General features: G+C 39.8%; 2 protein-coding genes across 2 annotated transcripts; both read left to right on the forward strand.

The window, feature by feature from the left end:
• The first annotated feature begins 298 nt into the window (after nt 1-298).
• CAMLG (calcium modulating ligand) lies at nt 299-6788 on the forward strand. Its single transcript, XM_030283815.4, has 4 exons — nt 299-517; nt 1648-2102; nt 3006-3071; nt 4790-6788. Exons 1-4 carry the CDS (start codon nt 355-357, stop codon nt 4979-4981), a joined length of 876 nt encoding a protein of 291 aa, XP_030139675.4. The 5' UTR covers nt 299-354; the 3' UTR covers nt 4982-6788.
• A 26-nt stretch (nt 6789-6814) lies between these two features.
• Nucleotides 6815-26301, forward strand: DDX46 (DEAD-box helicase 46). The gene is made up of 23 exons (XM_012575344.5): nt 6815-6968; nt 9208-9390; nt 9669-9809; nt 10718-10835; nt 10989-11154; nt 11454-11605; nt 11931-12044; nt 12634-12799; nt 13169-13289; nt 13653-13828; nt 14257-14378; nt 15187-15265; nt 17065-17147; nt 17997-18161; nt 18489-18651; nt 19523-19716; nt 20239-20376; nt 21020-21169; nt 21784-21981; nt 22567-22785; nt 23313-23457; nt 23920-23993; nt 24446-26301. The coding sequence occupies exons 1-23, from the start codon at nt 6952-6954 to the stop codon at nt 24491-24493; spliced, it is 3132 nt and encodes a 1043-aa protein (XP_012430798.2). The 5' UTR covers nt 6815-6951; the 3' UTR covers nt 24494-26301.
• Nucleotides 26302-27040: the final 739 nt, after the last annotated feature.

Raw genomic sequence — 27040 nt, forward strand, 5'->3', positions numbered from 1 at the left:
CGAGCGGTGCTTGTCTGCTGGTGTGTCCTCGGCGTGCACCGCCAGCCCCGCGGCGGTGCCGTGCCAGGCTCGGGGCTGTCCCGTGTGTGTCCCAGTCACCGGCTCCCCTCAGCGCCACCATCGCCCCTTCCCGCCCCCGTGCCGTGACGTCACGCCTGAGGCCGCGGCGGCCATCTTGAGTGCGGGTGCCGCGCCGTCAGAAAGGGGCGCGCGGAGCGCTCTCCCAGCGCGCCCCGTCCTTCTCCTGCCCCTACGCAAAATGGCGACACCCGCTTCAGGGGCTGGAGGCGGGCGGTGCCGGCGCCTGCGCGGTGGGCGGGGCGGGCCCGTGGCGGCGGGCCTGCGGTGCCGGGGATGGCGGACGGCGGCCCGGGAGCGGCGGCCGCACCGCCGGGGCCCCCCGCGGGGCTCTCGGCCTCCCAGCGCCGCGCAGAGCTGCGCCGCAGGAAGCTGCTCATGAACTCGGAGGAGCGGATCAACCGCATCATGGGCTTCCACCGGCCTGCGGCGGGCAAGGGTGAGCCCCGTGGCGGGTGCGGCGGGGCTGTGTGAGGGTTCCGGGGCTGCGGTGACGCCTCGGCCTCTCCGGCCGTGAGCGCTGCCCGCGGTGCCCTGGTGAGCAGGAGCGGCTGGCTGCCCGCAGGGACAGGGCCGGCTGGCTCCCCTCAGTGCCGCCTCCGGCCGCAGGGATGCTTCCAGCAGCACGACCTGCCCTGCTCCGCCAGGGACCCGCCCAAAAAATCCCTGTGCCGCCGGGAAGGTCGGGACTTGGGCCCGGCACGGTCCCTAGACAGCGAGCATACAAGCTGTCATTTCACTGCAAGTAGGTTTTTTAGTTGAAGAATCGATGAGCTTCCCCCATGTTTTTAGTCAGTAGCTGTTGCCTTTCATAGCTGGCTTTTTATAGCCAAGTTATCGCACATTTGGATAGTGACATAGATGTTTGTGGTTGTTATGCAGAATTTTCTTGCAGAGCCATATCCTGGGTAGCGCACTTATATCTCTGTACATTCTTCAAATGGGCTGTCTTGTCAGGAAAGGGTTCTCAGATTTTGGTTTATAAGGATGCCCATGAGCTGTGAATCAGTCTGACTTAACACTGAAAAGAATTCCTGAAGTGTTAGTTCTTGCTCTGTGGTAGGTCCAGACATGCTCTTGATTTGCCTTTTGTTCTCTGCCTTCACCTCTGTCTCTGTAAGATGGATCTTCAGGCTTGATACAGAACAGGTTAACACTGCTCTGCCTCTTACGGTAGAATAGCAAGCTAAAGTGCACTTCTCTTGTCTGCTTATTTGTCAGGTATTAGTGCTCTTCTGGTTGGTTCACTTTCTGCAAATCTTTGTCTTTTTTTTTTTTAATGTCAGTCCATGTATTTGGATCTTTCTGTTTGTGTGTGCAGTGCTCTTGTTTGTGTGTGCAGTGCTCTTGCTTAAGGAAGCTCAGTGTTTTAATATCTCTGTTGCTTCAACTTCTGACCTGCATTGCACAGCCTTATGTCTTGTGTCTGCTCTGTGAAGAGTGCCCTCTTTAATCATCAATCTGTCTTTTCTCTTGGGAAGCAGAGGCCCAGGATCCTGACCCAGTGTAGCTGAAGTGTTGTTCCATGTACACAGCGTGCATAACTCTGTTTTTATTTTTCTTCCTTAGATGATGAAACTCACACAGAATTAAAGCTTCAGCACGAGCAAGAGAAATCAAATTCCCTTTCCATTCCTTCAGTTTCCAAGCGGATTGTGCTTGGTGATTCTATGTGTAACGTGACAGGCTCGACCGAGCATGCAGGCAGCATGGCAGAGCTCAGAGGGGACAAGGACTTGTTTGGTAAAGCCCCAGAGTTGGTCGCCGAGGGGACAGGCGAGCTCCGTCAGCGTCACAGGGGAGAGCTGCCCTCTGAGGCTGCACCACGGCCACCGAGACATGGCTTGGAGCAGTACCTGTCCAGGTTTGATGAAGCTCTGAAGCTGAGGAACCAGCTGATGAGTGAGAAGCCGAGCCAGGAGAACGGGAATGCGGCGGAGGAGTTTGACTCTTTCCGCATTTTCAGATTGCTGGGGTGTGCTCTGCTCGCCATCGCGGTCAGGGCTTTCGTGTGCAAGTACCTGGTGAGTTCAGGGACACAGTCCTGCTGGGCCTTGCTGCTCGGTGCAAGTTATTGGGAAATATCTGGGGCTGAAGTCTATTGGTAACGACCAAGTTGGGAACTTCAGGCACTCTTTACATTTCCAAAAATTGTATAAAACCTAAAGAAAAATGGCTGAATTCTATGAGATTAATTTGCTACGAATACAGCCACTGTGTAACCACTGAGAGCAGCACATTTGGTCTTTTGTGTGTGTTGTTGTGGAGCACTGGAATAGTTGTTGCAGCTTAAATGCCCTGCATGTTTTTTCCTATCTTGGTGAGCATATGAGTCAGCTGCTCCTCGAGTTTAGGGTCTACAAAAGAATAATAGAGTAAGAATAGAGCTCTCATCTGTGGAAGTGTCCAAAGCCAGATTAGATGAAGCTTGAAGCAGACTGATCTTGTGCAAAGTATCCCTGCCCATGGGTTTGGAATGAGATGGCTTTCCAGGCCACTTTCAACCCAAATAATTCTGTGATTCTAAGAATAATAGTTGTACCAAGATAAGTAGATCCTACTCATTTATCAGTAGTTCCTCAGTATTCCCAGTGCCAGCCAGAACAACAGCACAGAGGTGTGATGCAGCTGCAGCCATCCAGCTCCTGGATCCCTGGGCTCAGTTTTACACACTGGGCTCAGTTTTACACTTTGCTGTTCTCTTCTGCCATTTCAGTTCTTTTGGCTCAAAGAATATTGGGCAGAACCTTATTTTTGGCATGTAACTTGTCTACTTAGATTTGTAGTATTCAAGAACAACTTTGCTCTGTTCCACAAAGTAATTTTTACCTAATAATTTTCTTTTCTGCTTTGGAAGCATTAAATCTTTGTGTTTCTTAGCTATTCTGACCAAGTTAATTTTTATATATTCTTTTCTGTTCCTTCAGTCAATATTTGCACCGTTCCTTACTCTACAACTTGCTTACATGGGACTGTCCAAGTACTTTCCAAAGGTAATTTTTTTTTCAGAATTAGATCAATTTGAGGTGTTTTCAGTTTAAAGTTGTATTTAGATTGTATTGTTTTAGGACCGATGCATGTGAAGTATTCTTCCCTTGTTTTAAACTGTATAGTTGAATGACCAGTGCTGATAGTTTATATTAGTTTTTAATCTTTCCAGATTTATTCCAGGATCTTTTGAAAAGTTGCAGTGAAAACTAGCAGCTTGTGTAGCTGTAGCCTAATTCAAAGTGTTTGACCAGGAAATCCAGGTAGTTCTTTCATGTCTTCAGGAAATTTGCTTTTCTTCTAGACCGTGCTCTTCCCTGGTTATTATTTGCTTTGCTAAACAGCTGTTCTGCATATAATATCCCAATGAAATCTGGAAGAGTGTTTGTTAAAAAATGAGGCAGAATGTTGAGTTTTTTCCACTGCTGGTATTGGTTTAAATGACAGCTTGAAATGAGACATTTATCTGTGTGTGAAACTTGCTGCTTATTAGCAAGATTTGCTATACCACTTGCTTTACATATTTACAACAAGTAATTGTTCCTTAAGCATTTGTTAGGTTGATGATTTTGTCAGCTCTGTGGTGCAGAGTGGGATTGAATGATGTTCAATCCATAGTTAAAAGGGAAAATTTGCATTTTAAAAAGAATAATAGATTACTTGTAGACAATCAGAATAAATCAGCAGTTGTTTTGTAGTTAAGCATATCATAATAGTCATTCTAAGCTGATGTGTCACAACACAAAACAGGAAGATTAGCCTTAGATTTGCACCAGCTCATCTGGTACATCACCTTGATCTTGTTTCTTGTGTACTTAAAATCCACCCTTCAGTTTCAGAATTCAAGAGGTGGCTCCTTTCCACAATTTGCTTTTACTGCAGTTAGACATGGGTGGGTGAGGTCAATCCCTTTGTTAACCTTCATTTTTCTCCCACGAAAAACAGAAATACTCAGAAAGCCTCATTTAGATTGGATTAAATTAAAATATCCAGCAATTATCATCAAATTATTAGAATTTTCAGCTACTATCACCTTTTCCTGCATGTCAGACTTGCATCCTTGGGATTCCTCATCTTAAGGATGGAACAGCTTTCAAAAGAGTTTGGAGCATTTCTGAGTTCAGAGGATAAAACTGCCAAAGTTGTTCTAAAACAGAAACAGTTGGTTTTCAACTCTAAATAATTTTTCTCTTAGAAAACTTAACAGTATTTCTGGGGTTTTGAGCAACCTGGTCTAGTGGAAGGTGTCTCATAACAGGGGGTTGGAGTGAGATGAGCATTAAGGTCCTTTCCAACTCAAACCATTCTGGGATTCTGTTTTTTGTTGAATAGTGGGATGGATTAATCCAGTTCTGACAGTGGAGATGCCAGGCTTGGCTTCTTACACCTAGATTTCCCTTGTCTGGGAATGTTCCCACTCATGCAGGAGCAGCTGCCCAGCCTCACATCTCAGCCTGCAGGGAGAAGTAGTGTGAAGGAGGCAGAATATCCAGGATGAATTTATCTGCTGTTAGCCAGCCTGTCGCTGGTAGATCCATCACAGCAGGAATCTGTGTCTCTGATAAGTGGTGTGACTCCTGGAGTGTGTCTGGACAGAATCAATGCAAACCTGCTACTCTGACAACGCATTTGGAACGTGTGAAATTGGCACAACATCGGTGACATGTAAAGCAGAATTGGATTAGGAGAACTAACATGATGCTGGTTTTTCTTTCCCTTCTAGTGTGAGAAGAAGGTGAAAACAACAGTACTGACTGCTGCTCTTCTCCTCTCTGGAATCCCTGCAGAAGTGATCAGTCGCTCCATGGACACCTACAGCAAAATGGGAGATGTTTTCACAGACCTTTGTGTCTATTTCTTTACTTTTATCTTTTGCCATGAACTTATTTTGGTTTTTGGCTCTGAAGTACCATGACAACTGTAGAATTCCACACAGTAGCTATACTAAAGCTTTCTGTTCCTTTTAACATTTGACTGTGCAGGCAGGTCTAAACCTTCATTAAAATTCTTACCTGTTAGAATGCTTGAAAGGGGCCTTAAATCAAATAATTTTGGGAAAGGGAGAGCAGGGTCCCAGACTGCCAGTTGTGTTGGTTCAGTTTATTTAAATACTGTGTCTACATATTACAAATGTGAAGGTTAGGATGCAAGTGACAGTGGATGATTTATTTGTTTTTAGTTAGATGATACCCTTCTCAGCCTCCTTCATAAACATTTACAAAGCTGCCTTTGTTCTTTTCAGTGAGAACAAGAAGAGAATTCCCTCCAGCAGAACCATATATATGTGTATATCCTGTATGACTATAGCTAACAAGACCTGCTCATTTTGTGGTGTTCCCATTTTTTACAGAAAGCTCTAAAGAAAAGAAATCCCTATATTCTTTTCAAATGTTCAAGTTCAGAATGTTAAACCAAGTAGCTGCTTTCTGGAGAATGTTGGTGAAACTTGCCACTTTGTTGTTCTTATCCTTGCCTTGCCATACATTACTTGTTGTGATTGTGATTAATTTAATTTGATTGTTGTGGAAAAGAGCTAGGCAAAACCAACAGCAAGAAGGTCTTGGTGCTTATAAAGGTCATTATTCAAAAAGTAAGAAAAACTAGAACTAACCACATCTGTTTATGAGTTTCCAGCAACCTAATCCTAGTGCAGCTCACACCTGTGCTGATACTTTTTTTTATGTTAACAGTTGTCTCGTGAGAATTTTACGTATTGGCACCCAACCTGCAGTATCAAATCTTTGCTCTAGTGTTTGTAAAACTTACAAGGGATACAGTTTTGTTTTCAATCTCTTAGGAATTTTGCACAGTGAGAGGAAGTGTCATTCCAAATAGTCAATTTAAACACTGATAATCTCTGAAAATCTCTATTGAAGCAAAATTTGGTAGTGTTTTCAGCTTGTAGTTTTCTGTTTAAAATCTGGACTTTCAGGTAGCATTGGCTGTTGCCTATTTTTAGCATGGTAAACCACATATTTAACTTGGTATTTGCCTGCAGAGGTTCTTTTAGGGAGCAGATGTGTTTAATTGTATCTCTCTAAATGGCCCAGCTTTCAGTTGATTATTCTTTGTTAAAGCTTCCTCCTGTAATTTTAGTGATGCTTTCCTGACTTTTAAGTTAGATACATGTTTGTGGCCTGAATACAAGAACCTTATGTTTTGATAAGAACCTTATGATTTTCATGGGGTTTTTTAAAACTGGTTCTGTTATGGTGAGTATTATATTACAGATATACAGGGCTGGGTTGCAGAAAATTCTGACTTAGGTCTTTCAGCACAGATATTGATTGAGCAACTTTAAATTTATTTATATTAGTTAGTAATTTCAGAAAATTGAAATTACAGTAATTTAAGATAAAGTTGAGATACATAAATAACGAGTTTACTCAAAAATTACTTGTTCTGATTCTCTATTTATATGCCCAAATGTAATACAAATAAATTGGAAAAATCCCTACACCAGTACCTGTAAAAAGCTATGAATTTTAATCCTCACCATAAACTTTAATCAGGTAAATACCCTTGCATGGGCAGAGAACCAGGAGGGGCTTGTGCTTAATTAAGAAACCTCGATGAAGAAACGGCGATCAAGAAATGACCTTTGACCAAGAAACCAATGTCTTTTATTCCGTTTTTAACTTACCTCTGTTGGTGTACACAGTTCTGTGTGATGTTTATTGCCGGAGCGATTGTTTTCTATTAAAAGCCTCTTTGTTACCGCTTCCTCGGCCTGTGTGCGGCGGGGCCGGGGCGGCGCTGCGGCCTCCGCCCGCCGGGGGGCGCCAGCGCGGGCGCGGCGCGGAAGGGGCGGCGCTCCCGCCGGGCGCTCGCCGTGCGGGCGGGGAATGGCCGCCGCCGCCGCCGTGTAGCGGGAGCGCCGCCGCCATGGGCCGCGAGTCCAGGTGAGGGAGCGGCGCCGCCGCCTCGCCCGCCCGGGGCCGCGGCGCGCTCGGGGATCGGGGGCGCGGCGCGGGGAGGCGGCCGTGAGGGGACAAAGCGCGGCGCGGCTTTCCCGGGCGGCGGGCGCGCTGAGGCCGCGCGGCGCGGCCCGGGCCTGGCTGGGTCCGGTTTGCCGGGGCTCACCAGCACCGACCCCGCGGCTCCCGCAGCGCCTCCGGCCTTAACGGGTTTGTTCCAAAATGTCATCATTGCCCACGTAGAGGGGTTAGCTTGGTTTAGATGGTTTTGTTCGCGTCTTTTCTATTTATGGACCACGGATGTTTTGCGCTCTCCCGGTAATGTAAAGACCTGACTAGGGCTGTAACCAGCTCGGCAGTAACGTGCCCTTGTGCTGCGTGTGACTCGGGCCGAACCTGTGCTCCAGATGATGCGGAGCTGCTCACACCTACCAGGCTTTAAAGCGATTCCACAATTTGCAAGTGCTGTCGGGCATATGCCTCTGTCTCGTAGTTTAATCAGATTTTTATGCTGAAGCTGACACGACAGTCCCGACATGCAGTTGTACTACACTAATAGTTCCCAGGTCCATAACAGAGATTTACCCCAAGAGAGACAGATTACTTGAAATTTTAACAACCATCCTGGGCCCAAATTAGTGATCTATTGCAGAGCTGGGCACTCCCGCAAGTCTATCTAAATTAGTTGCAGATGAGCTGGGGCAGCAGTGGGTGGTACAGGGCACTGTTAGAGCCGTCTGAATTGAAAACCAGGCTCTGGCACTCCAGCCAGCAGGACTCAGTTGCTTGTCACAGTATAGCTTCTCTTCTGAAAATGACAGAGTTCTTCTATTTGGGCTAAAAATAATGTTAAAAGTGGGTTTAAACTTGTATTAATTTTCTATTTTAACATACAAAAAGTTTTAAAAGTGAAGAAATGGTAAGAGAGTGAGAGCGAATGGTGGGTGGAGATGGGTGGGGGCTGCATGTGCTGGGGTTGGTGTGAGGAAATGTTCCTCACGCTGGGGCTTCTGCAACTTGAAATAATCTATTTGTCTTTATTGCACACTATAGAGGAAAAAAAATTAAAAACAAAAGTAGTTCTCTAAAACTATAAGATTAGAAAGAGAGGAAGTATAGAGCAGATCCCATGGCATTTTGTGATGGAGATGGAAAATACAATAAAAGTCTTGATGCTGAAGGATGTTCTTTGCAGTCAGTTATCCTGCTGGTAGGCAGGATGTGGATATGTGCTACTGGACTAACTCCAAGTGCATGTGCTGCCTAAATACACCACATAACATAGACTAGATATAAATATACTGCTGTTTTTAGAGCTGAACTATTTTAATACTACCATGCAAGTGACACAAGGAGTGGGGGGCTTAAAGTCTTGTCTTCTCTGCTTCTTCCTTCTTCTCAAGCATGACTACTGGGCTTGTTAGGAGAAAGGGTCTGTGAGTCCTGAGCCACAGGAGAGTGAACAAGGGAATGATTCTGGCATGGTGTCTGAAAATCTGGGGTTGGAAGAAGAGGAAATGGTCACAGTCCCTCTGTGACTTCTACATTCAGTTGAAGAGTTTCCTAGAAAATTCCTTTCCCTGCTCTGTCCCACAGTGTGGTTGGGATAAGAGCATTAATGAGAGGAGGAAAGCAGACACCCATCTCCCTCACACCCCTCAATCTTGCTGACTTTTGACAGCTTCTGTTGTGATATTTGATATTACAGAATTTCTATTCATGTCAGCATGGTAAAGGCATTGACCACAGCTGTGTCACTTCCTCAGGGGTTTATGTTTCTTTAATTCCAGTCTGACAGCTTTCCCACTGAGCAGAGGTATAGTTCACCTACCTTACATGGGTAAACATTTATTGCATAAAAAGCAACAAAGAGCAGTTTTGTTTGTCTGAAAGGCTTTGAGATAGCTCCAAAGAGCCTTCAGATTTTCCTATATATTAAATGGAAATCAGTGGATTTCTGAAAAGGAAATTGTTCTTGATGTTCTGGTGTTCTCATTATGTGCTTATAATAGTACTCTAATACTAAAAGAAAATAATGGGCAAATAATCCTTCTAATTTCAGCATCATTAAGAGTGTATATGTATATTATACATACAGTATGTATATTAATCAGTTTGCCAAGATGATTGGAGAAGTTTAGACATTTAAGAAGCCCAAGAATTTCAGGTAATTATTCTGCTTGCTGCCCATGGTTCTGGTGCTCACTCTGCCCGTGGCCCGCAGGCATTACCGGAAGCGCTCTGCGTCCCGGGGGCGCTCCGGGAGCCGTTCCAGGAGCCGTTCCCCGTCGGACAAGAGGAAGCGGGAGGACAGGCGCTCCCGGAGCCGGGACCGGGACCGCAGGCGGGAGAGGTCGCGCAGCAGGGACAAGAGAAGGTCTCGCTCGCGGGACAGAAAGCGTCAAAGGTACGACGGCAGCTCCAGTCAAAGTACTAAAAGTGCCTGTCCGCTGAATATTGATGTTCTCCCACTCCAGCTGGTTACTTTGCTGATGCCTGTGGTGGATTTCACAATGATTAAGGCTTTTTCCTTATTAAATGCTTTCTGGCTTGCTGGTGCTGGAGTTTGTAAGTTCTTGGTGGTCTTGATGGTTGGTGGGTTCCTTTTATAACCTGTTCCTCAATAGAAGCATAAAGTTATGCTCTGAGCATATCCTAAGTAAAGACAATTTTGTTGCATGTCAGACGTTCAAGGAGCAGAGAAAGGGAACGGAGCCGAGAGAGAAGACGATCCCGGAGCCGAGACAGGAGGCGCTCCAGGAGCAGGAGTAGAGGGAGACGGTCGCGATCCTCCAGTCCAAGCAAGAACAGGAAAACAGAAAACAGGTATTCTAGTGTTCTTAGCTTTAGAAACGTGTAAAAGCTTACTGCAGGTCACTGTCTTTTAAATGTATCTTGATAAGGTTTTCAGATATAACTGAAAACAGCATATAGTCAGGCTCTGCTATAAAATGAGCAGGAAGTCTGTAAATGATAACAACAGTCTGTATACAGCGTAAGTAGTGATGGCACTCTAGGAAATCATGACAAGCTGGAATCACAAAAGCTTTGGGAATAAGTGTATGTTTTGTATCAGAATAGTCCAAAGAAAAAAACTTAATGATATTTAATTAGCTAAGGAGAATTTTATATTTATTGTCATATGCTAGCACAAATTAGGTTTTGATGCTTTCTTTTAAATTGGAAGCAAGTAAGTATAACAAAACCTGTTATAAATGGTTTTTATATTCAGTGCAAGTCTGCCTGTTATGTCTGCATTACATGAGTAGCTTTTCCCAGGGAGAAGAGCTTTTGTCTGTCAGCCAGGACAGTATGATTAGGGGGATGCTCACACTTCCATGGCAAGATGCTAGATCACTTTACCTTTCTCCAGAAATTCCACAAACAGGACATTTGTTCTCTTATCTAAATGCTGACTTCAAGGAGGTGTAAAATAAAACGCAGAACAACTGGAGTATCAATTGTAGGAGCTCTGAAAATCAAGTCTACAAAGAAATGCACATAAATTGCTGGATTGGGTTGGAGTCTATATTACTGATAGTTAGAGGAAGTATTTCCATGACATGGAAAGATTGTCTGGGAAGCAGTGTGTTTTGTGAGGTGTTTGAAAATGTAACAGGGTGATTATATAAAAAAAAAAAACCCACAACCCAGAAGTTTCTGTCCATCATATATGTATTCTCCCCCTGAGAAAAGCTGCAATATTCTACGAAATCTTTCATCTTATATTTCAGATCAAGATCTAAAGAAAAGACAGAAGGTGTGGAAATCTCCAAAGAAAAGAAAAAAGACAAAGATGACAAAGAGGAAGAGAAAGATAAAGATGCTACCACAAATGCTGTGGCCACTGAGGTATAGACTTCTAACACTTGTAAATGTAAAAGATAAAGAATTTAAACCAGGAAGTTTGTGGATGTCCAGTGTTCTACAGCTTGCTCCTTCAATGGTTACATTTGTAAAGCCAGTGGCCATTAATTTTCACTTTTTGGTTGATTTTTGTCATAGAATTTTGATCAGAACAAACTAGAAGAAGAAATGAGAAAACGAAAAGAAAGAGTGGAGAAATGGAGGGAAGAACAACGCAAGAAGGCAATGGAAAACATAGGAGAGCTAAAAAAAGAAATTGAAGAGATGAAACAGGGGAAAAAATGGAGTTTAGAAGATGATGATGGTATTTAATCTCTTTATATATAACAGAATACTTCTGTTCCTAGTATATTTTTATTACAATAGCTTTAAAGCATCTAATTACTTTTTAGAATGTGAACCGTAAAATAAAAAAGCCTAAATTGGTCATGGTGTCAGGTGGTTTAAGATGCATTTTTGATAAACCAACTGGAGAGATTTGTATGAGGAAAAATTATATAGTAATAGAATGGGCTGTAATTATTTGGGTGGACAGTAATTTGACACATGTAATGTTTTCTGTCTTTCCCTGTCTTTTATCCCCATCTTTTTCACTCTTATTAGATGATGAAGAGGAAACTGCAGAAGGAGAAAAAGAAGGCAATGAGGTTGAAGATGAGGAGTTAGATCCTTTAGATGCTTATATGGAAGAAGTAAAAGAAGAGGTCAAGAAGTTCAATATGAGAAGTGTGAAAGGTGGAGGTGGGAGTGAAAAGGTAAAACTACTTGTTAAATATTTCTTGCTTTTAAAAGATGGAGAACTTTGTGTTTTAATAGGAAAATGACTTGGGGAAAAAATGGGGGAAAGTGCAAAAATGCAGCAAGTTACATGCACTTAATGCATGTTTGCTTTAACTATTGTTTCCTGGTGTTTTTATGAAACTGTTTATCAAGTATTATTCTGAGAAAATTTCACTAAGGGAAGTAGCAAATAAATGGCTCAGTATAATGTATCCAGAAGTACAAATATTATTAATGTTTTTTACAGAATGGGTTTTGTTTCATACAATAGTGCATTCATTTTTTTAACATTTTTTATAGAAAACTGGACCAACTGTTACCAAGGTGGTTACTGTGGTGACAACCAAAAAGGCAGCTGCTGAGTCAGAAAAGAAGAAAGGGGAACTCATGGAAAATGACCAAGATGCAATGGAGGTAATGGAAATGTTTTATATTTCTCTTGTGAACAAGCAAAGTGCCTGTTCTTGCTTCCTGTGGCTGTGTGTGGTGTTTGGCCTGAAGAGCTGTGAAGGGTGTGGGTATTTTGCTGCTCAGGAGCCTGTGGAGGGTCAGCACTGCCTGAGTCACAGACCCAATACCCTGCAGGCCCTGGAGCTCAGCCACTTCAGGCCATGCTCTGTAGTGGTGCTCCTTCAAAGCTGAGTTGGGGAAATCTGTCTGAGCTGTGACTGCAGTGTGACACCAGTTTGCTGGCTGGCTGCTTTCTCCTAATTTCTCTTACTGTTTGTTTTGCATGGCAGTGATTATTTCTGAATGACAGCGCTGGTAGTTGGCATTGGTAAAAGTAACACAGAACGTGGTGAGAGTTAAGGTCTGGGAGAAACATGAAAGCATTAGGGGAAAGAACCATTGGGACTCATAAGTTAAGAGCAGGTCTTCAGTTTCATGTCTAATACAGTAAGAAGTACCTGTTACTTCTGAATAGTTTCACTATAAATTAGAAAAGTCAAACACCTTAATAATTTATTAATCCTGATGTACACAAAAATTGTGATCTCTGCAGTATTCCTCAGAAGAGGAGGAAGTTGACCTTCAGACTGCCCTGACTGGCTATCAGACCAAGCAGAGAAAGCTGCTAGAACCAGTGGATCATGGAAAAATAGAATATGAACCTTTCAGGAAAAACTTCTATGTTGAAGTACCAGAACTAGCTAAAATGACTCAAGAAGGTAAACACAAATATAACCAGAACACCTTGGGTACTACTGAAGAAAAGAACGGTGGATTTTTCAGTGTGCTAAGGAACAGCAAATTCTTTGCAATGTAAAAGTATTTGGAGCAATTTGCTATAGAAAAGTGTTAAATCTGGTGCATCCCTGTTATTGATAACTTACTATAATTATATGTGAGGCTTAGATTGGAAAATTAACCTGGTCCTTTCAACCTAACTCCTGTGTTTATGTGTAACAAGCAAAAGGCTGTTTTTCTGGTAGTGATAAAATTAGTATTTTACGTTAAGGGACAAAGCAAGAATTTTTTGGTCAGGGTAGTTGAGAAGTGTCAAGTTTGGCTCTGTTAAAATGTAAACTCTATTTCAGAGGTCAATGTGTACAGGCTGGAGCTGGAAGGAATTACAGTCAAGGGAAAAGGCTGTCCCAAACCAATAAAAACCTGGGTACAATGTGGTATTTCCATGAAGATTCTCACTGCCCTCAAAAAGTAAGCAAGCACTTTATGAACTGTATCATCCTTGATTTTGCTCGCTGTGTTCTGTCCTATGTCCATGAGAAGGACCTTTTACTTTGCTGCACAATAAATGCCACATGTCCATGTCTGTAAATCCTACATAAACACAGAGTGTTTATCCTCTGTGTTGAATTATTGTTATTAACTATTCTCTGCCATTCGTATAATGCTTTTGCTGCTCATTTTGATCTGTACTTTTTGAAGGGCACTGATATGTATATGTAAATATGAAATACGTAAAATGTGTAAAAAATACGTAAAATAATTTTAGCATAACTTCATGAGTCACATCTGTCAAATTCTATTTTGTTCTTAAAATATTTTTTTTGCCTTAAGACATGGCTATGAAAAGCCCACGCCGATTCAGACCCAGGCTATCCCAGCAATTATGAACGGACGGGATTTGATTGGCATTGCTAAAACAGGAAGTGGAAAAACTATTGCATTTCTGTTGCCCATGTTCAGACACATTATGGATCAGAGAGCATTAGAAGAAGGAGAAGGTCCAATAGGTAAAGTGTCTTTATTTTCAAAGTTACTATTTAAATAAATATAACATCAATTATATGCTTTCGATGGGATTTCAGTTCTTTGTGTGGTTATAGGGAGAAGTACTTATTAATGTCCCTTGATAAGTGGTTTCTTTTTTAGTTAAAGATCACCATGCTCTTTAATATTGTTTTGTGATTACTGTGCTATCTCATGTTGTTTCAGTAGCAATCCCATGACCACATATCTGGGAGACCTTCCTCCCTTGATTTTCACATTTGGACCAGATTTCCACTCCTTCCTCGTGTTTCAATTATCTTTTCCTTGAAATTACATTCTTAAAAATAGGGAGTAAATTGCTGTAAACATCATTACAAAATAGTAATTTCTATTGTGGAAATTACAGCATCTCTTATATTGCAATGTATGATGAAAATGTTTTGCTTTTCAGCTGTCATTATGACACCTACACGTGAGTTGGCTTTGCAGATTACCAAGGAGTGCAAGAAATTCTCCAAGACACTTGGGCTTCGAGTTGTCTGTGTTTATGGAGGAACGGGAATCAGTGAACAGGTATGCAAAACGCATGCCTGGCTTGTCATAGAGTGCTAGGGCTTCATTAGTCAATGTTTCTTCTGTAGCAAAGTTAGTTGCTTTTTCTTTTCCATTAATCTAGTACATTTGCAGTCTTCATTATGGCTTTTCTCTGTGGGAATGGTAGTAATGCAAAAAGCTTTGCATATAACTTAGCCTTAAACAGTAATGATCCTGGAAAGTCTTAGATATGATCCTTAAAATTTCAGACTGTTTCTCTTTATGTATGTACTGAGCATTAAATTAAAATTGAATTATTAATGGGATATAATAGTTTGAAAGTTATTAGGAAGCTGTATTTATCTGAGAGTTCCCCTTACGATAACAAAAGCCAGAAAATTATAACTTTGGTTTATTGCATTATCAAATATTGCACCTTGAAGTAACTTAGAGATTAATTTCAAGGTTTTCCACACCTCCACCCCACCCATTTATGGAAACAACAGGAGTTACCTTCTGTGGTGGAACGTGGTGTGTCTACAATCACTTGTTCCTGATGTAATACTGAAGTTTCTTACAGGCTCTTAAGCGTATTGAAGTCTTATCCTCCTTAAAACTGCTTCAGGTGGTGGTAACTCAGACTGTCGGGGTTACTCTTTTTGGAAGCAAAGTTCTCCAAAGACTTGAAGAAATTACTAATTAAAATATTTACATAATTCATGTTAGTAGAACGGCTGTATTACAGTGTAGGTGGTTTTCTTTTCTGCAAGGTGATACATGTTTTAAAAAATCTGAAAGAAATCACAAAGCAAAAACTAACAGATTGTTTACTCTGTTTTGAAATCAGATAGCTGAACTCAAAAGAGGTGCTGAAATTATTGTTTGCACACCTGGACGTATGATTGACATGTTAGCAGCTAACAATGGTGAGTAGAAAACCTTTTCCTTTGGAGATTATTTTACATTTGTTGTGTAATTCTAACAAATTCAAAAGATCATGTATTTTGGTAAATGGTCTTACAGAATTTTCTTATATCTCTTCAGGCTGCACTTTATAGCTATTGAGAATATATAGCACTAGTAATAGGTTCAAGCACATATTGATTCGACTTTTTTGGGGAGGACAGGAATTACTACATTCTTGAAGAGTTTTTGAGAATGTTTATCATTGCTAAACTTGAAATGTGCTGGTCCAAATTTTTTAAGTTGGAGTCATTTAGATAAAGGTTATGTAACAGTTGCTTATTTTGTTTGCCCGTTGATTTGTTACCCGTGCTAGAGTAGCTCAGCAGTTCCCCGCTTTACAAGAGCATCTGACTCTGCCTTTATCTGTTGGCTTTAAAAAACAAAGAAGCCCTCCCTAAATACCTGCTCAGAAGTAAAAGAACTGACCTGATATCAGATATTCAGATGGATTAAATTGAGCTACTGCAGCTTTAAGAGGTTTTGTCCTAGTGTAACCATTGCATGCTTATTAGATAAAGTTTTATTATTAAATTATTCCACATCAAAACCTCTACTAAACTGTTGACATTATTTAACTTCTGTGAAAAAAGTACCTTCAAGACATATAGAACTGGGCTTCCAAGACTTAAATCGTCAAAGGTAGGTACATTAATGCTGTTCCCAAGTAATTTTACGAAGTTATTATTTGGGGATGAAAGTGTTAAGATGTTAAATAGATTTGTAGATATGAGGAATATTTGCTTTGTTCCTTAATATTGAACTCCGTATCTTAAAAAATGCAGCGCGTAATGTCTTAAGTAATTTGAGGATTCAGCTACAATTTGCTGAAGCTGAGAGAACCAAATTCTTCTGTAGTTTGATAAGCACAAGTCTGAGTGATAGTTGTGGAAAATATAACAAATCTTTTCCATTCAGGGAGCATTTAGCGGTGTCATTCCACAGTTGTGTGGAACTGAATCTGATTATATTGTTTGAGAGTATAATTCTAAAATCCTTGAGTTAAATCCTTCTCATGGAAGGGAATCTCTTCACTGTTTGGGAAGGGTGCTAGTTATCCTGTCCATGATAATTTCAAAATGTTCACAGAAACAAAACTTGCTTATTTTATTTCAACCTGTCCCACAATTTGGGGTGGTTCTTGATTGTAAATTCAGTAGTGTTACTGGGTAGGTTTTAATCTTTATATAATAGTAATTTTGAAAAGACTGCTTGCTCTGTTTTATGCCTATTATTAAGAGTGATCTAGAACTAGTATGGTTATCTTCATAGTTATTCTTAATTCCAAGGAAGCATTACAGATTGTGTATAAAGGAATTTTCTGAGGCTGCAGCAGTTAGCACTGGGCTTTGCCTTCCACACATGCGCTGTAATCTCTAATATGTTCTTTTCTAGGTGCCGCTGTCAGATACTGGCTGATGTGGCTCCTTGCTTCAGCTCAGTCTTAGTTTTATGATGTGTTTTGGCGAGGGCAGTTTTCTGAATTTTACAGGTTCTTCTGGCCCTATGATGGTATGCAAGAGAAGAGTTTGACAAACTAAAAGGGCCTTGTGCATACTTACACATTTCCCAGAATGTATGTGTGATTAAAGTGTGAACATTAAAATTCACATTTAGTGAATTTTTTAAAAAATTAATTAATGTCTTTGTTAGAAGATAGTGAGACTATATAACATTTAAAAAAAATATTTAAAATATTCCTTAAAAAACTATATTTCCATTTGATTTTGTTTCCCATGTGTTTTTTCCTCTCCTTTCACAGGACGGGTGACAAACCTGCGTAGAGTCACGTACGTTGTACTTGATGAAGCTGACAGAATGTTTGACATGGGGTTTGAACCTCAGGTAATTCATGACTTGAGGGGTGGTGTCAAAATGTACTAGTTTTCACATCAAGGGTTTCACAATGCTACATTATTACTACACTGCCAGTGGGTGTTCAAAAGGGTGTGCTGCATATGGACAGCAGTTTAAGCTGACTCTTAATATTTCTATTACTCTCATATCTATTATCACATTATTATAACATCAAATTATCCTCACATCTAGTGGAAGGTATCTCTGCCCATGGCAAGGGCTGGAACTGGAAGATCTTTAGAGTCCCTTCCAACCCAAACCATTCTGTGATTATATTTTTGGCTTTCAATAAATTCCCAAATAGCTTAAATTTTTCTCTAATACACAGAGTATTTTACATACTCATGTTGAATACTTGTGGCCATGTTGTATCCCTGTGTAATTACTTGATACAGGTGTTGTGTTAGTAGTTGTAGTCTGTTTAAAAAGTCTTTGATGTCTCTTTGCAAGAGATAAGAAAAAAATGTTGGAAATGTTGCTGACTTGCTGAGAGCTTTGGACATCCAGAGCTCATCCAGTTGTCATGGGCTGTACTGTTCTCCAAATCTAGGAAAATTCCTTTTATTTGTGTCTTGACCTGTAGAGTTTCTGCTGCATTTCCTAGGATTTTTGCTGAGCTACTGCCAGATTGCATATTGCCATACAACTTCCTTCTAAATCCAGCAAGTTTTGCCATCTTCCGATGCCAGCAGCTTGGTGCCTAGAAGAAATCTGTAAAGAACGTTTTGTAGTCTGGGAGGTGCAGATACCACTTGACTTCAAAGATGACAGCTTTGTATGAGTGTGAAATGGAGTTGCAGCAGTTGGATGTTAACAGGGAATGTTCTCTCGCCGCAGGTCATGCGCATTGTAGACAACGTCAGGCCTGACCGTCAGACTGTCATGTTCTCTGCTACTTTCCCCAGAGCTATGGAGGCCCTGGCTCGCAGGATCCTCAGCAAACCTATAGAGGTGCAGGTTGGAGGCAGAAGTGTTGTCTGTTCTGATGTGGAGCAACACGTGGTGAGTATGATACATCTGCCTTGCTTATCTTCTCATTTGCTTGCAAAGGATTGTTCCCAGCAATGTTGACTATAAATCAATATACCCACAGAGCTTTTATTTTCAGAAGTTTAGTGGCCTTATTAAAAATGGACTTAGAATAAATTAACATGCTAATCTGCAAATGCAGTGTGATTTTTTTTTCAAGTTGGTTTGTAGCACTAAGCTGAACAGCGTAGGAACAGCCTGGAAAGCTCATCTCCTGTTCTTGATTTTTACTTTTATACACTCTGGATTTGTATAATGACTCAAGATACAAATTATACTCTTTTGTATGTCTTTTTCCAGATTGTCATAGAAGAGGAGAACAAATTTCTGAAGTTACTGGAGCTACTGGGACATTATCAGGAGAAAGGATCTGTTATCATATTTGTAGATAAGCAAGAACACGCTGATGGGTTATTGAAAGATTTAATGAGGGCCTCTTATCCTTGCTTGTCTCTCCATGGAGGTAATTTGCAAATTTAAGGACTTACATTAACTACTTCCAACTAGAATGTTGGTATCCAGTTGTTACAAATCACTTAGATCCTGTATAGTACCAATTTTTATTACTTCTTCATAAGCTGGTTTTGCTGTGTAAGTGGGGAGGATAATTGTCTCTTAATTTGAAATAGACACGATATTGTGTAATTACTCTTCATTGCTCTGTGTGAGATGTCATCAGATGCCAAATCTTGTGTCTGTGCAAGGGGACTGTTACTTAGAGTTAACACCTCTCAGGGAATATTGCTAACTACTTGTTATTGTAGAGTAGTGGGTGCCATTGCAGAGTATCACATGGTATTTTTATTTGAGATTCCACAGTAACAGCAGTTGTCGCTTTACTTTTCTTCTGTCAAATAGCAACAGAATGGAAGTAGCAAGAGGAGAAAAATCTCTTTACAATGCTGTCCATCCCAGTGTATCTTAAAACTTAAAGTACTTTTTAGAGCATTTTATATAAAATCAGTAAGTACAAAATCACTGTTCAGCAGGAATGGAGCAGTGGAAGAGGGAGAAATATTCTCGTTCTTCTGAGATTTCTGTTGCCTTTAGAGAACAGACAAAGCCTCCAGATGAGGTCTCAGCTGAAGTACACAATAGAAAATAATATTAAAAAAACATTTTGAGGATCTTGGTCTGGGGAAAACATCTTCTGGTAGTTGAAAAATTAAAAGTTATTCTAAATAATAGAGGGTATTTTGCCTTCACAAGTGTGAAAGTATTGAAGTTTTATTTGCTTGTGGTTTTGGTTGTTTGAAGTTCAAAGGTATTTTGACCTGTGTACAAAGTCTCGTGACTTAAAGCAGAGCTTTATAATTAACTGCTTTGTCTTGCAGGTATTGATCAGTATGACAGGGACAGCATCATTAATGACTTCAAGAATGGAACCTGCAAACTACTGGTGGCCACATCTGTAGCAGCCAGGGGCTTGGATGTGAAGCAGCTGATGCTGGTGGTCAATTACAGCTGTCCCAACCACTATGAGGACTACGTGCACCGAGCCGGCCGCACTGGGCGAGCTGGCAACAAAGTATGTACACTCCTTGTCAAGTTTGGTTAGTACTGGCATTTTTCCCTTCTCTCTTGTTTGGTGTTGTGCCAAGGGATAGCTACGGAAGGAGTAGTTTGTATTGTTGGTGAGAAGAGTGTTTTTAGTATGTTCTGAACTTCAGCAGTCTGAAGTTTGGAAGTTAATGTGTTCTTCTGATGTCTGTTCTTTTAAATCCCATTTGTGGCTGAAAGTTTGTGTGTTTTTCACTGTTGGAAATGTGCCCTACTAAATTCATAAGATTTTAATTTTTCAAACTTTTAACCATGACAAGACTGGTTGAAAGGAGAGATTTCAGTGTCTACTATCTTTGGATGATTACCTCTGTATCAGCTTCCTGGGAAATCACATTATTCATTCTACACTTCCACTAATAAAGAGTTATTGCATGACTGTCATGATTACTTTCATTGACTACAAATCAACATCTGCGCAAGGGTGCTTCAGTAAATTTAGTGTCTTTAGAGCTTTTTCCTAATTGTCTCTTGAATTAATTTTGACCAGGGATATGCATATACATTCATTACTGAGGATCAGGCACGTTATGCTGGTGATATCATTAAGGCTTTGGAATTGTCTGGGAATCCAATTCCTCCTGATCTGGAGAAGCTCTGGGCTGACTTCAAAGACCAACAGAAGGCTGTAAGTAATTCTTTCTTCTGTAGGGGGCTTAGTCCAGGTTTAATGCCTGTGCATGCATGTGTCCAGTTGTCCAGTATGCATACATGGGTCACTTCTCTGGGAACACGTGTGTGCTTGGCTGAGTGTGTCAGCGACCTCCAGATTGGGCTCTTGAATGTCATTTAAAGAGCTGTTCTTGAGAATTTAAATATTGTCACCGGGTTTGTAATAGATACCTGTGGTGTAAGAGGCACTTCGACTTTTAACAAAATTCACATACAAGATCATGAAGCCCTTTCACAGAATTTGTATGATTATTTCTAGAACTCTCACCATCAGAGTATCTCACTTATGCTGAGACGAGTGACTTTGGAGTTTTTCTGATATGAAAAAATGGAGGGTTTTTCTCTGCTGCATTTGAAAAGCATTTAAAATGTATGCAGAAAATCCCAATAGGGTACTGTCTCTGCTGAATTAACATAGGTTCTTTTTATTACGTTTCATCGTGAAATGCAGCTTTTAAATTTGAAGTACTTTACAAATGTGCTAGGATTTGCTTTTTGAAGAACTTCAAAATTATTTGTATAATCTTAAAGTTATTTTATGACTATGAGAACTAAGATTTGAAACTCATAAGTATGATAATACATGTTTTTGTTTTCAGGAGGGAAAGTTGATTAAAAAAAGCAGTGGATTCTCTGGCAAAGGTTTTAAATTTGATGAAACAGAACAGGCTTTGGCTAATGAAAGAAAGAAGCTACAAAAAGCAGCTCTTGGCTTGCAAGATTCAGATGATGAAGATACAGCTGTTGATGTAAGCACTTGGGAATAGGATTTAAGTTGTTTGTGGATATTCTCAATGCATTTGATTTTCTCCCCCAGTAGATTGCATAATACATTGCAGAGAGCATGGATTTCTATTACTCTGTGACCTTTGTTATTGACTGCATTTATTCTTCAAATATAGAGATACAGCTATGAAGATCAAGATCTAGGAAGATTTTCAGTGTCTCTTTTTGACTTACTGGTATTTTACACTTAACGTGTGTAGTTGTGTAAATGTCACATAAATTATTTGGGATATTAATCTTGCACAAATGAAATAGAGTCCTCAGTTGCAAACATATTTTTATTTGAAGTGTTTTAAAGACATTCATGGTAGCATTTTCTGTTTTAAATCTTACTAAATTCCTTTCTTAATGTTGGATAGATTCCTTTTTGTGACCTTACAAGTAAACACTGTTCATACTTTTTCCTGATTAGATCATCCTTTTGTTGAGCTGTAGTTTTGGGCAGGCTTATACCATTTATACAAGATTAATTTCTTTAAGAACATTTAAACTAAATGCCCCTTAGTGTTTCTTTCTTTATGATTACAAGATTATGTAGTGGTGAATGCAGTGATCAAATAATTGTTATTTTCTTTAGATTGATGAACAAATTGAAAGCATGTTCAATTCAAAGAAAAGAGTAAAAGACATGGCAGCACCAGGAACATCAAATGCTCCTACACCATCAGCTGGGAATGCAGAAAAATTGGAAATTGCTAAAAGATTGGCTTTGAGAATCAATGCCCAGAAGAATCTTGGAGCAGAGGCACAAGTCATGGTTCCCTTCCACTTTAAGGTCAGGCTCTTTACAGACCATTTTTACTCCTTTTTAATAAAGGTTGTTCAGTTCGTTGTTCTGTGGTTGCCATTTGATTTAGTATTTCTGCACACTAGTAACATACTGCATTGTTTATCTCATTTAAGATGGGCTAACTCACATATAGAATTTATAAGTGAGCTGATATAAGACTTAATATAGAACTATAAATGCTTTGTCTGCCCTGGCAAAGAGTTAATTCATTACTGATAACATTACACAGTTAGTTTTGTCAGTTTTGGCAGAGTTGCAGAACATCTTTCTCTGCTGAAGCATGAGATATACATGTGATGTACAGTGTATTTAGATTGAGCTTAATTGTTCTGAAATATCCAAAGATATTTTAAACTGAAAATACAGACGACTTCTAAGATCTTTTCTTTGCAGTTGTGAAGGGAGTTATTGAGAGTAAAAAAGGAAGGAAAAACAGAAGTCTGGAGAATGTATTTGTTACGTAGACAATTACAGTACAAATAACATAGACAGCTTTAATGAAACCTTTATTGGTTTATATAGGACTTTTTTTGGGTACCTTGTTCTCAGTATGGAGCTGTGCTTTTACAGGATGTGATGCAGCAGGCTACAAATGCTATCCTGAGAGGAGGCACAATCCAAGCTCCTACTGTGTCTGCCAAGACCATTGCAGAGCAACTGGCTGAAAAGATCAATGCCAAGCTCAATTATGTACCCATAGAGAAGCAAGAGGAAGAGAAACAGGATGGAGGACAGAATGAATCCTTCAAGAGATATGAAGAGGAATTAGAGATCAATGACTTCCCACAGGCAAGTAACCATTTTGCTATAATCAAGTATAAATGACCATCATTTAACCAAACCTCTCTTCATAATTAACGCCAGTAAAATACTATGTCTCTATTTCTGATCATTCCTAATTGAAATTGTTACCTTAACTGTGATTACTTCTCAGGTTATATAAATGCAATGCTTTGGACTTATTCCAGAGGGTATCAGAAAAACAAGGATTTGTTATCTTACAAAAATCTCTTTACCCTCTACCCACTTCTCTGATACCCAGATTCTGACACTGGTGTTTTTTGCAAAGGCTTTACTGCCATGACTGATACAACTCTTCGTCCTTTTTTTAGTACCTGAGTGTTTCTGCCATTCAGAATATTGCTGCTCTGATCTAACTCATCTGTTATTTTGAGGATTTATATTTCACAGTATCAAGTAGTACAAATTTCCTGTATTTATCTTTGAGGTTCTGCCCATGCTGGCAGAACTAATGGATTGCCATTTTGTGTGGTGCCTTTCTCCTTGTTTATCCTCTCATATCCTTTACTTTGCAGACTGCCAGATGGAAAGTTACCTCCAAAGAAGCACTGCAGAGAATCAGTGAATATTCTGAAGCTGCCATTACAATCAGAGGAACTTACTTCCCTCCAGGCAAAGAACCCAAAGAAGGAGAACGAAAGATTTATTTGGCTATAGAAAGTATGTCTTCTTTTTATAAATGTTTCTGTTAAAGCTATGAGTCCAGTTTTGTAATTAGACATGGAATTTCTGTAGTCAGTGTTTGGACACTTAAGTTACAGACTCACTGCAGTTACTCTGCAGTTACTGAAAAACACTTGTTTATCTTTATACACTTATCAAATGATCCATGGGGATCACAGAGAACAATTGGCACAAAGAGGTCTTTGCCAGTGTGAAATAAGGAAGAAAATAGAAATCTCTTTAGGCTGTTAAAGGTATAAGAAATTGCATCAACTACTACAACAAAAACTTGTCATGATGGTTGAGTTTTTCTCAAGAAACATTGAATCCTACTTATTTCTGAACAGCATCATTTATGACTGTAGTATCTACCTTAAAAGAGAGCACAGTCAAATTTTTATGCTGTAGGCTTCATATACAGAAAGTGTTTAAGATTATAATACATATTTTTATCTTCAGGTGCCAATGAACTTGCTGTACAGAAAGCAAAGGCAGAAATCACACGACTTATAAAAGAGGAGCTCATCAGATTGGTGAGTGCAATATCCAAAATGCAGAGGGGAAGTGCCTTAATGTGTGCTGTATGAGATTGACTTCTGCAAATGTTGATGCTCTGGCATAAGGTTTTATTAATATCAGGGACTGGGACTGATAGATCTCAAAAACAGTTTTGGTGAACAGCCTAGAAATCCATGGCACTGGTTAATCAGACAGAACATGGCTGTTATCAGCCAGCAGATGGAGATAATACATTGACAGAGCTTTTTGGATGGAGACCCTCAAAGAGTTGGGACCAAATAAATTTCCTAATTTCAGCACCATCAGGAAGGGGAGAGGATTATTCCCCTCATTCTGATATTTTATGTGTGTTGAGAGATCTGGTTTGCTGTAGCTTTACAATGTACCCAGCTAATAACTTAGTGGGGTTTTATTGCAATTCATTTATCCATCTTCACTTTTAACTTATCCTCTTCTTTATTTGCAGCAAAATTCTTACCAACCAACCAACAAAGGAAGATACAAAGTTCTATGAGCCTTTGGAGTTATCTGTCTGCTAGCAGCTGGTGCGTGAAACTTTGTGGCTTCTGTTGTTTTTGCTGTTTACACTGCTTATTGTAAATTAAGAATTTTTTATTTCATCTTGCGGACATTTTTTTAACAGAAAATTGATACTTGCTGAAGCATCTTAATTCTCTCCACTAAAGTTATCAGTCTTAAAGCAGACCAGTTTTGGTGAAACATGATTTAATTTGAAAGTGCAGTTTATACACTTTTCATCATAAAGAATATGAAATAAACCAACTTAAATTTTTTTGACAGACAGTATACTGTTAAGTAAAATGGAAGTGTTGGGATTTGTGTTGGAAATTGTTAGAATGTACCTGCTTCATATTGTTGAAATGGTTCATACATCAGTTTATACTGGAAAAATTATAAAACACCAAAATAAAGGCAGGATTTTTCTTCTGATCCATAGCATCTCTCTGGCTGGTTCCACACACATCATTCCCTGTACAAAAGTCCCCCTGAGGTCAGAGAGTTTTGCATTGATCAGACTAGAGAATTTTATCCTTCTCATGTCCCTGTTTTTCTTTATCATCCAGGTAATAGATAACTCTTTGGGTTGTTGTAAAGTGAAATGTTTTGTAGTATGGCAATAGTTTTCCTGTTTTTTTCTAAACATCAGAATTTTAGGATTATTTTTTTCCCTCATTTGGTGACATAAGAATGAAAGCCTGTTTTAGTTTAAAAAGGAATTCACAGGAAAAGAGGAACCTCTTTTGTAATGAAATATAACTTTGTCACTCTTTTATAGTGTTCTTATATATACATTTAATGTGATTATTCCCCCAGGATTGTCATCTTTATTACTGTTAGGACATGGCTTTAAGTAAAAATGTATAGTGATATTTATGAATGAATTCCACAAATACTATCATTGCAGTCAATAAGCTACTGGGACAGGCAAGACTGGTGTTTTTGAGGTCTCATGCCCATAACCAGTAAGATTCATGATGGACTTTACTCCTAAGCATTTAACTTGTATCTGCTTGTCTGGAGCCAAAGCAGTAGCAATTTGAATTGTCTCATTCTAGCAGCTGCAAGACTTTCAAGATGATAATGTTCAAAAGGACTTTCATAGAAAGTTTTTCTTACCTGACACACTGAGGAGAAAAGTGTCATTTTAAACCAGCTGTGTATATACTGCTTTAACCCTGCTGAAGACAAATCATACAATCTGCATAATGGCTGTACAAATTCACAACTTTTCTCTCCAAACTTCAGGTAATTTAAGTGACTCTTCATGTTTGCATACAACTGTCTGTTACCCTGTCAGTGTACCTTATTTGCAGCACAGGGAAGAAGCAAAGGAATGACTGTCCCAGCTCAACAGTCTACTTTTAGGATAAGTAAAAGTAGAGCAGAGAGAAGCAGCACACACAGTAACACTTCTCAAAACTTAAAACAGAAATCCCAAAGTGAAGTTCTGTTCTACATTTAAATATGTTTTCCTTTCCTTGAGGACTGGGGTTTGATGTCTTTCCTAGAAAATCTTTGTTGAATTGTCTAACTTTTGGACAGTGACCCTTCCCAGAAGTGACACAATTTGTGTATTTAATGAAGAGCACTGAGGAGTTTGGACAACCTGACAGTCTAAAAGTCTTGGTTCAAAATGTTCATACATTGATATCTCCTAAAAAAGGCATGATGGAGATACTTATATTAGATTTCAGAGGTGCAAAAATGTATAATCTTTAACTTCCTGGGGGTTTTAAATGCAATGTCAATATTCTTATGTTTTTTTTTAATTCCAGCAAAAATAAAAGTAATTTCAATGTATATTTTTCAGTAACTGTCCTTCTGAATAGCTCCTCTGTTTTCTGCATTTGCACTGCTTCTGTGGTTTTTCCTATGACAGTTAACCTCATGCTGTTTGGAGAGGGGTGATGGGAACAGCAGCTTATACATTTGTTTTTGTGCTGGAAATGCAATGCCACACAGCCCAGACTCAGTTAAGAAAGTCACAGTGAAGATGTTTGGATACATGAAAACAGGAGCAAAATGCATAAAAGCTGGGGATAAAGAAACTCAAATAAACAATGGAAACAAGATGAGAATAAAAGTTTGGAGAAGATGGAATTCAGTAACAAAAAGATATATGTACTCTATGTAGTTCTTCATAAGAGTGTCCATGGGCCTCGACAAGATCTTTATAAACATCATGATTTGGCTGCTGTCCAGGGAATCTGCCATGGTCAGATTCACATTGCCAGTTGTGAGAAGAGCACAGGAATGCTGATTTTTTTGGGGGTTTTTTTGTTTTGTTTTTTTTTTTCCTTTTAAATACACATCAGCAGAGCTTGTTCTGTTACCTGCACAGCTGATAGTGCTACCAGCTTTCAAGGTTGCCTCTATGCTCTCAGTGAGTGAACAGTGATGTTTAGGGTGGATAAGTGATAAAAGTATTTGGCACTGGATCATTAATTACCTTTCTCTCACATGGAACATAATGTGGTGGTGTTACTGGGCAGCAGGCTCACACCAGGGAGGGGAAGCAGGGTGCGATCCCTGCTCCCAG

Source organism: Taeniopygia guttata, chromosome 13 (assembly GCF_048771995.1).
Source record: "Taeniopygia guttata chromosome 13, bTaeGut7.mat, whole genome shotgun sequence".
Classification (NCBI taxonomy): Eukaryota; Metazoa; Chordata; class Aves; order Passeriformes; family Estrildidae; genus Taeniopygia; species Taeniopygia guttata.

What these genes read in the sequence shown, in the direction of transcription:
- CAMLG (XM_030283815.4), top strand. Translation starts at nt 355, where the DNA reads ATGGCGGACGGCGGCCCGGGAGCGGCGGCCGCACCGCCGGGGCCCCCC. An exon ending in CTTTCGTGTGCAAGTACCTG is followed by an intron (nt 2,103 to 3,005) that starts GTGAGTTCAGGG and finishes CTGTTCCTTCAG; the next exon opens with TCAATATTTGCACCGTTCCT. An exon ending in TGTCCAAGTACTTTCCAAAG is followed by an intron (nt 3,072 to 4,789) that starts GTAATTTTTTTT and finishes TTTCCCTTCTAG; the next exon opens with TGTGAGAAGAAGGTGAAAAC.
- DDX46 (XM_012575344.5), top strand. An exon ending in ATGAAGATACAGCTGTTGAT is followed by an intron (nt 21,170 to 21,783) that starts GTAAGCACTTGG and finishes TATTTTCTTTAG; the next exon opens with ATTGATGAACAAATTGAAAG. An exon ending in TGGTTCCCTTCCACTTTAAG is followed by an intron (nt 21,982 to 22,566) that starts GTCAGGCTCTTT and finishes GTGCTTTTACAG; the next exon opens with GATGTGATGCAGCAGGCTAC.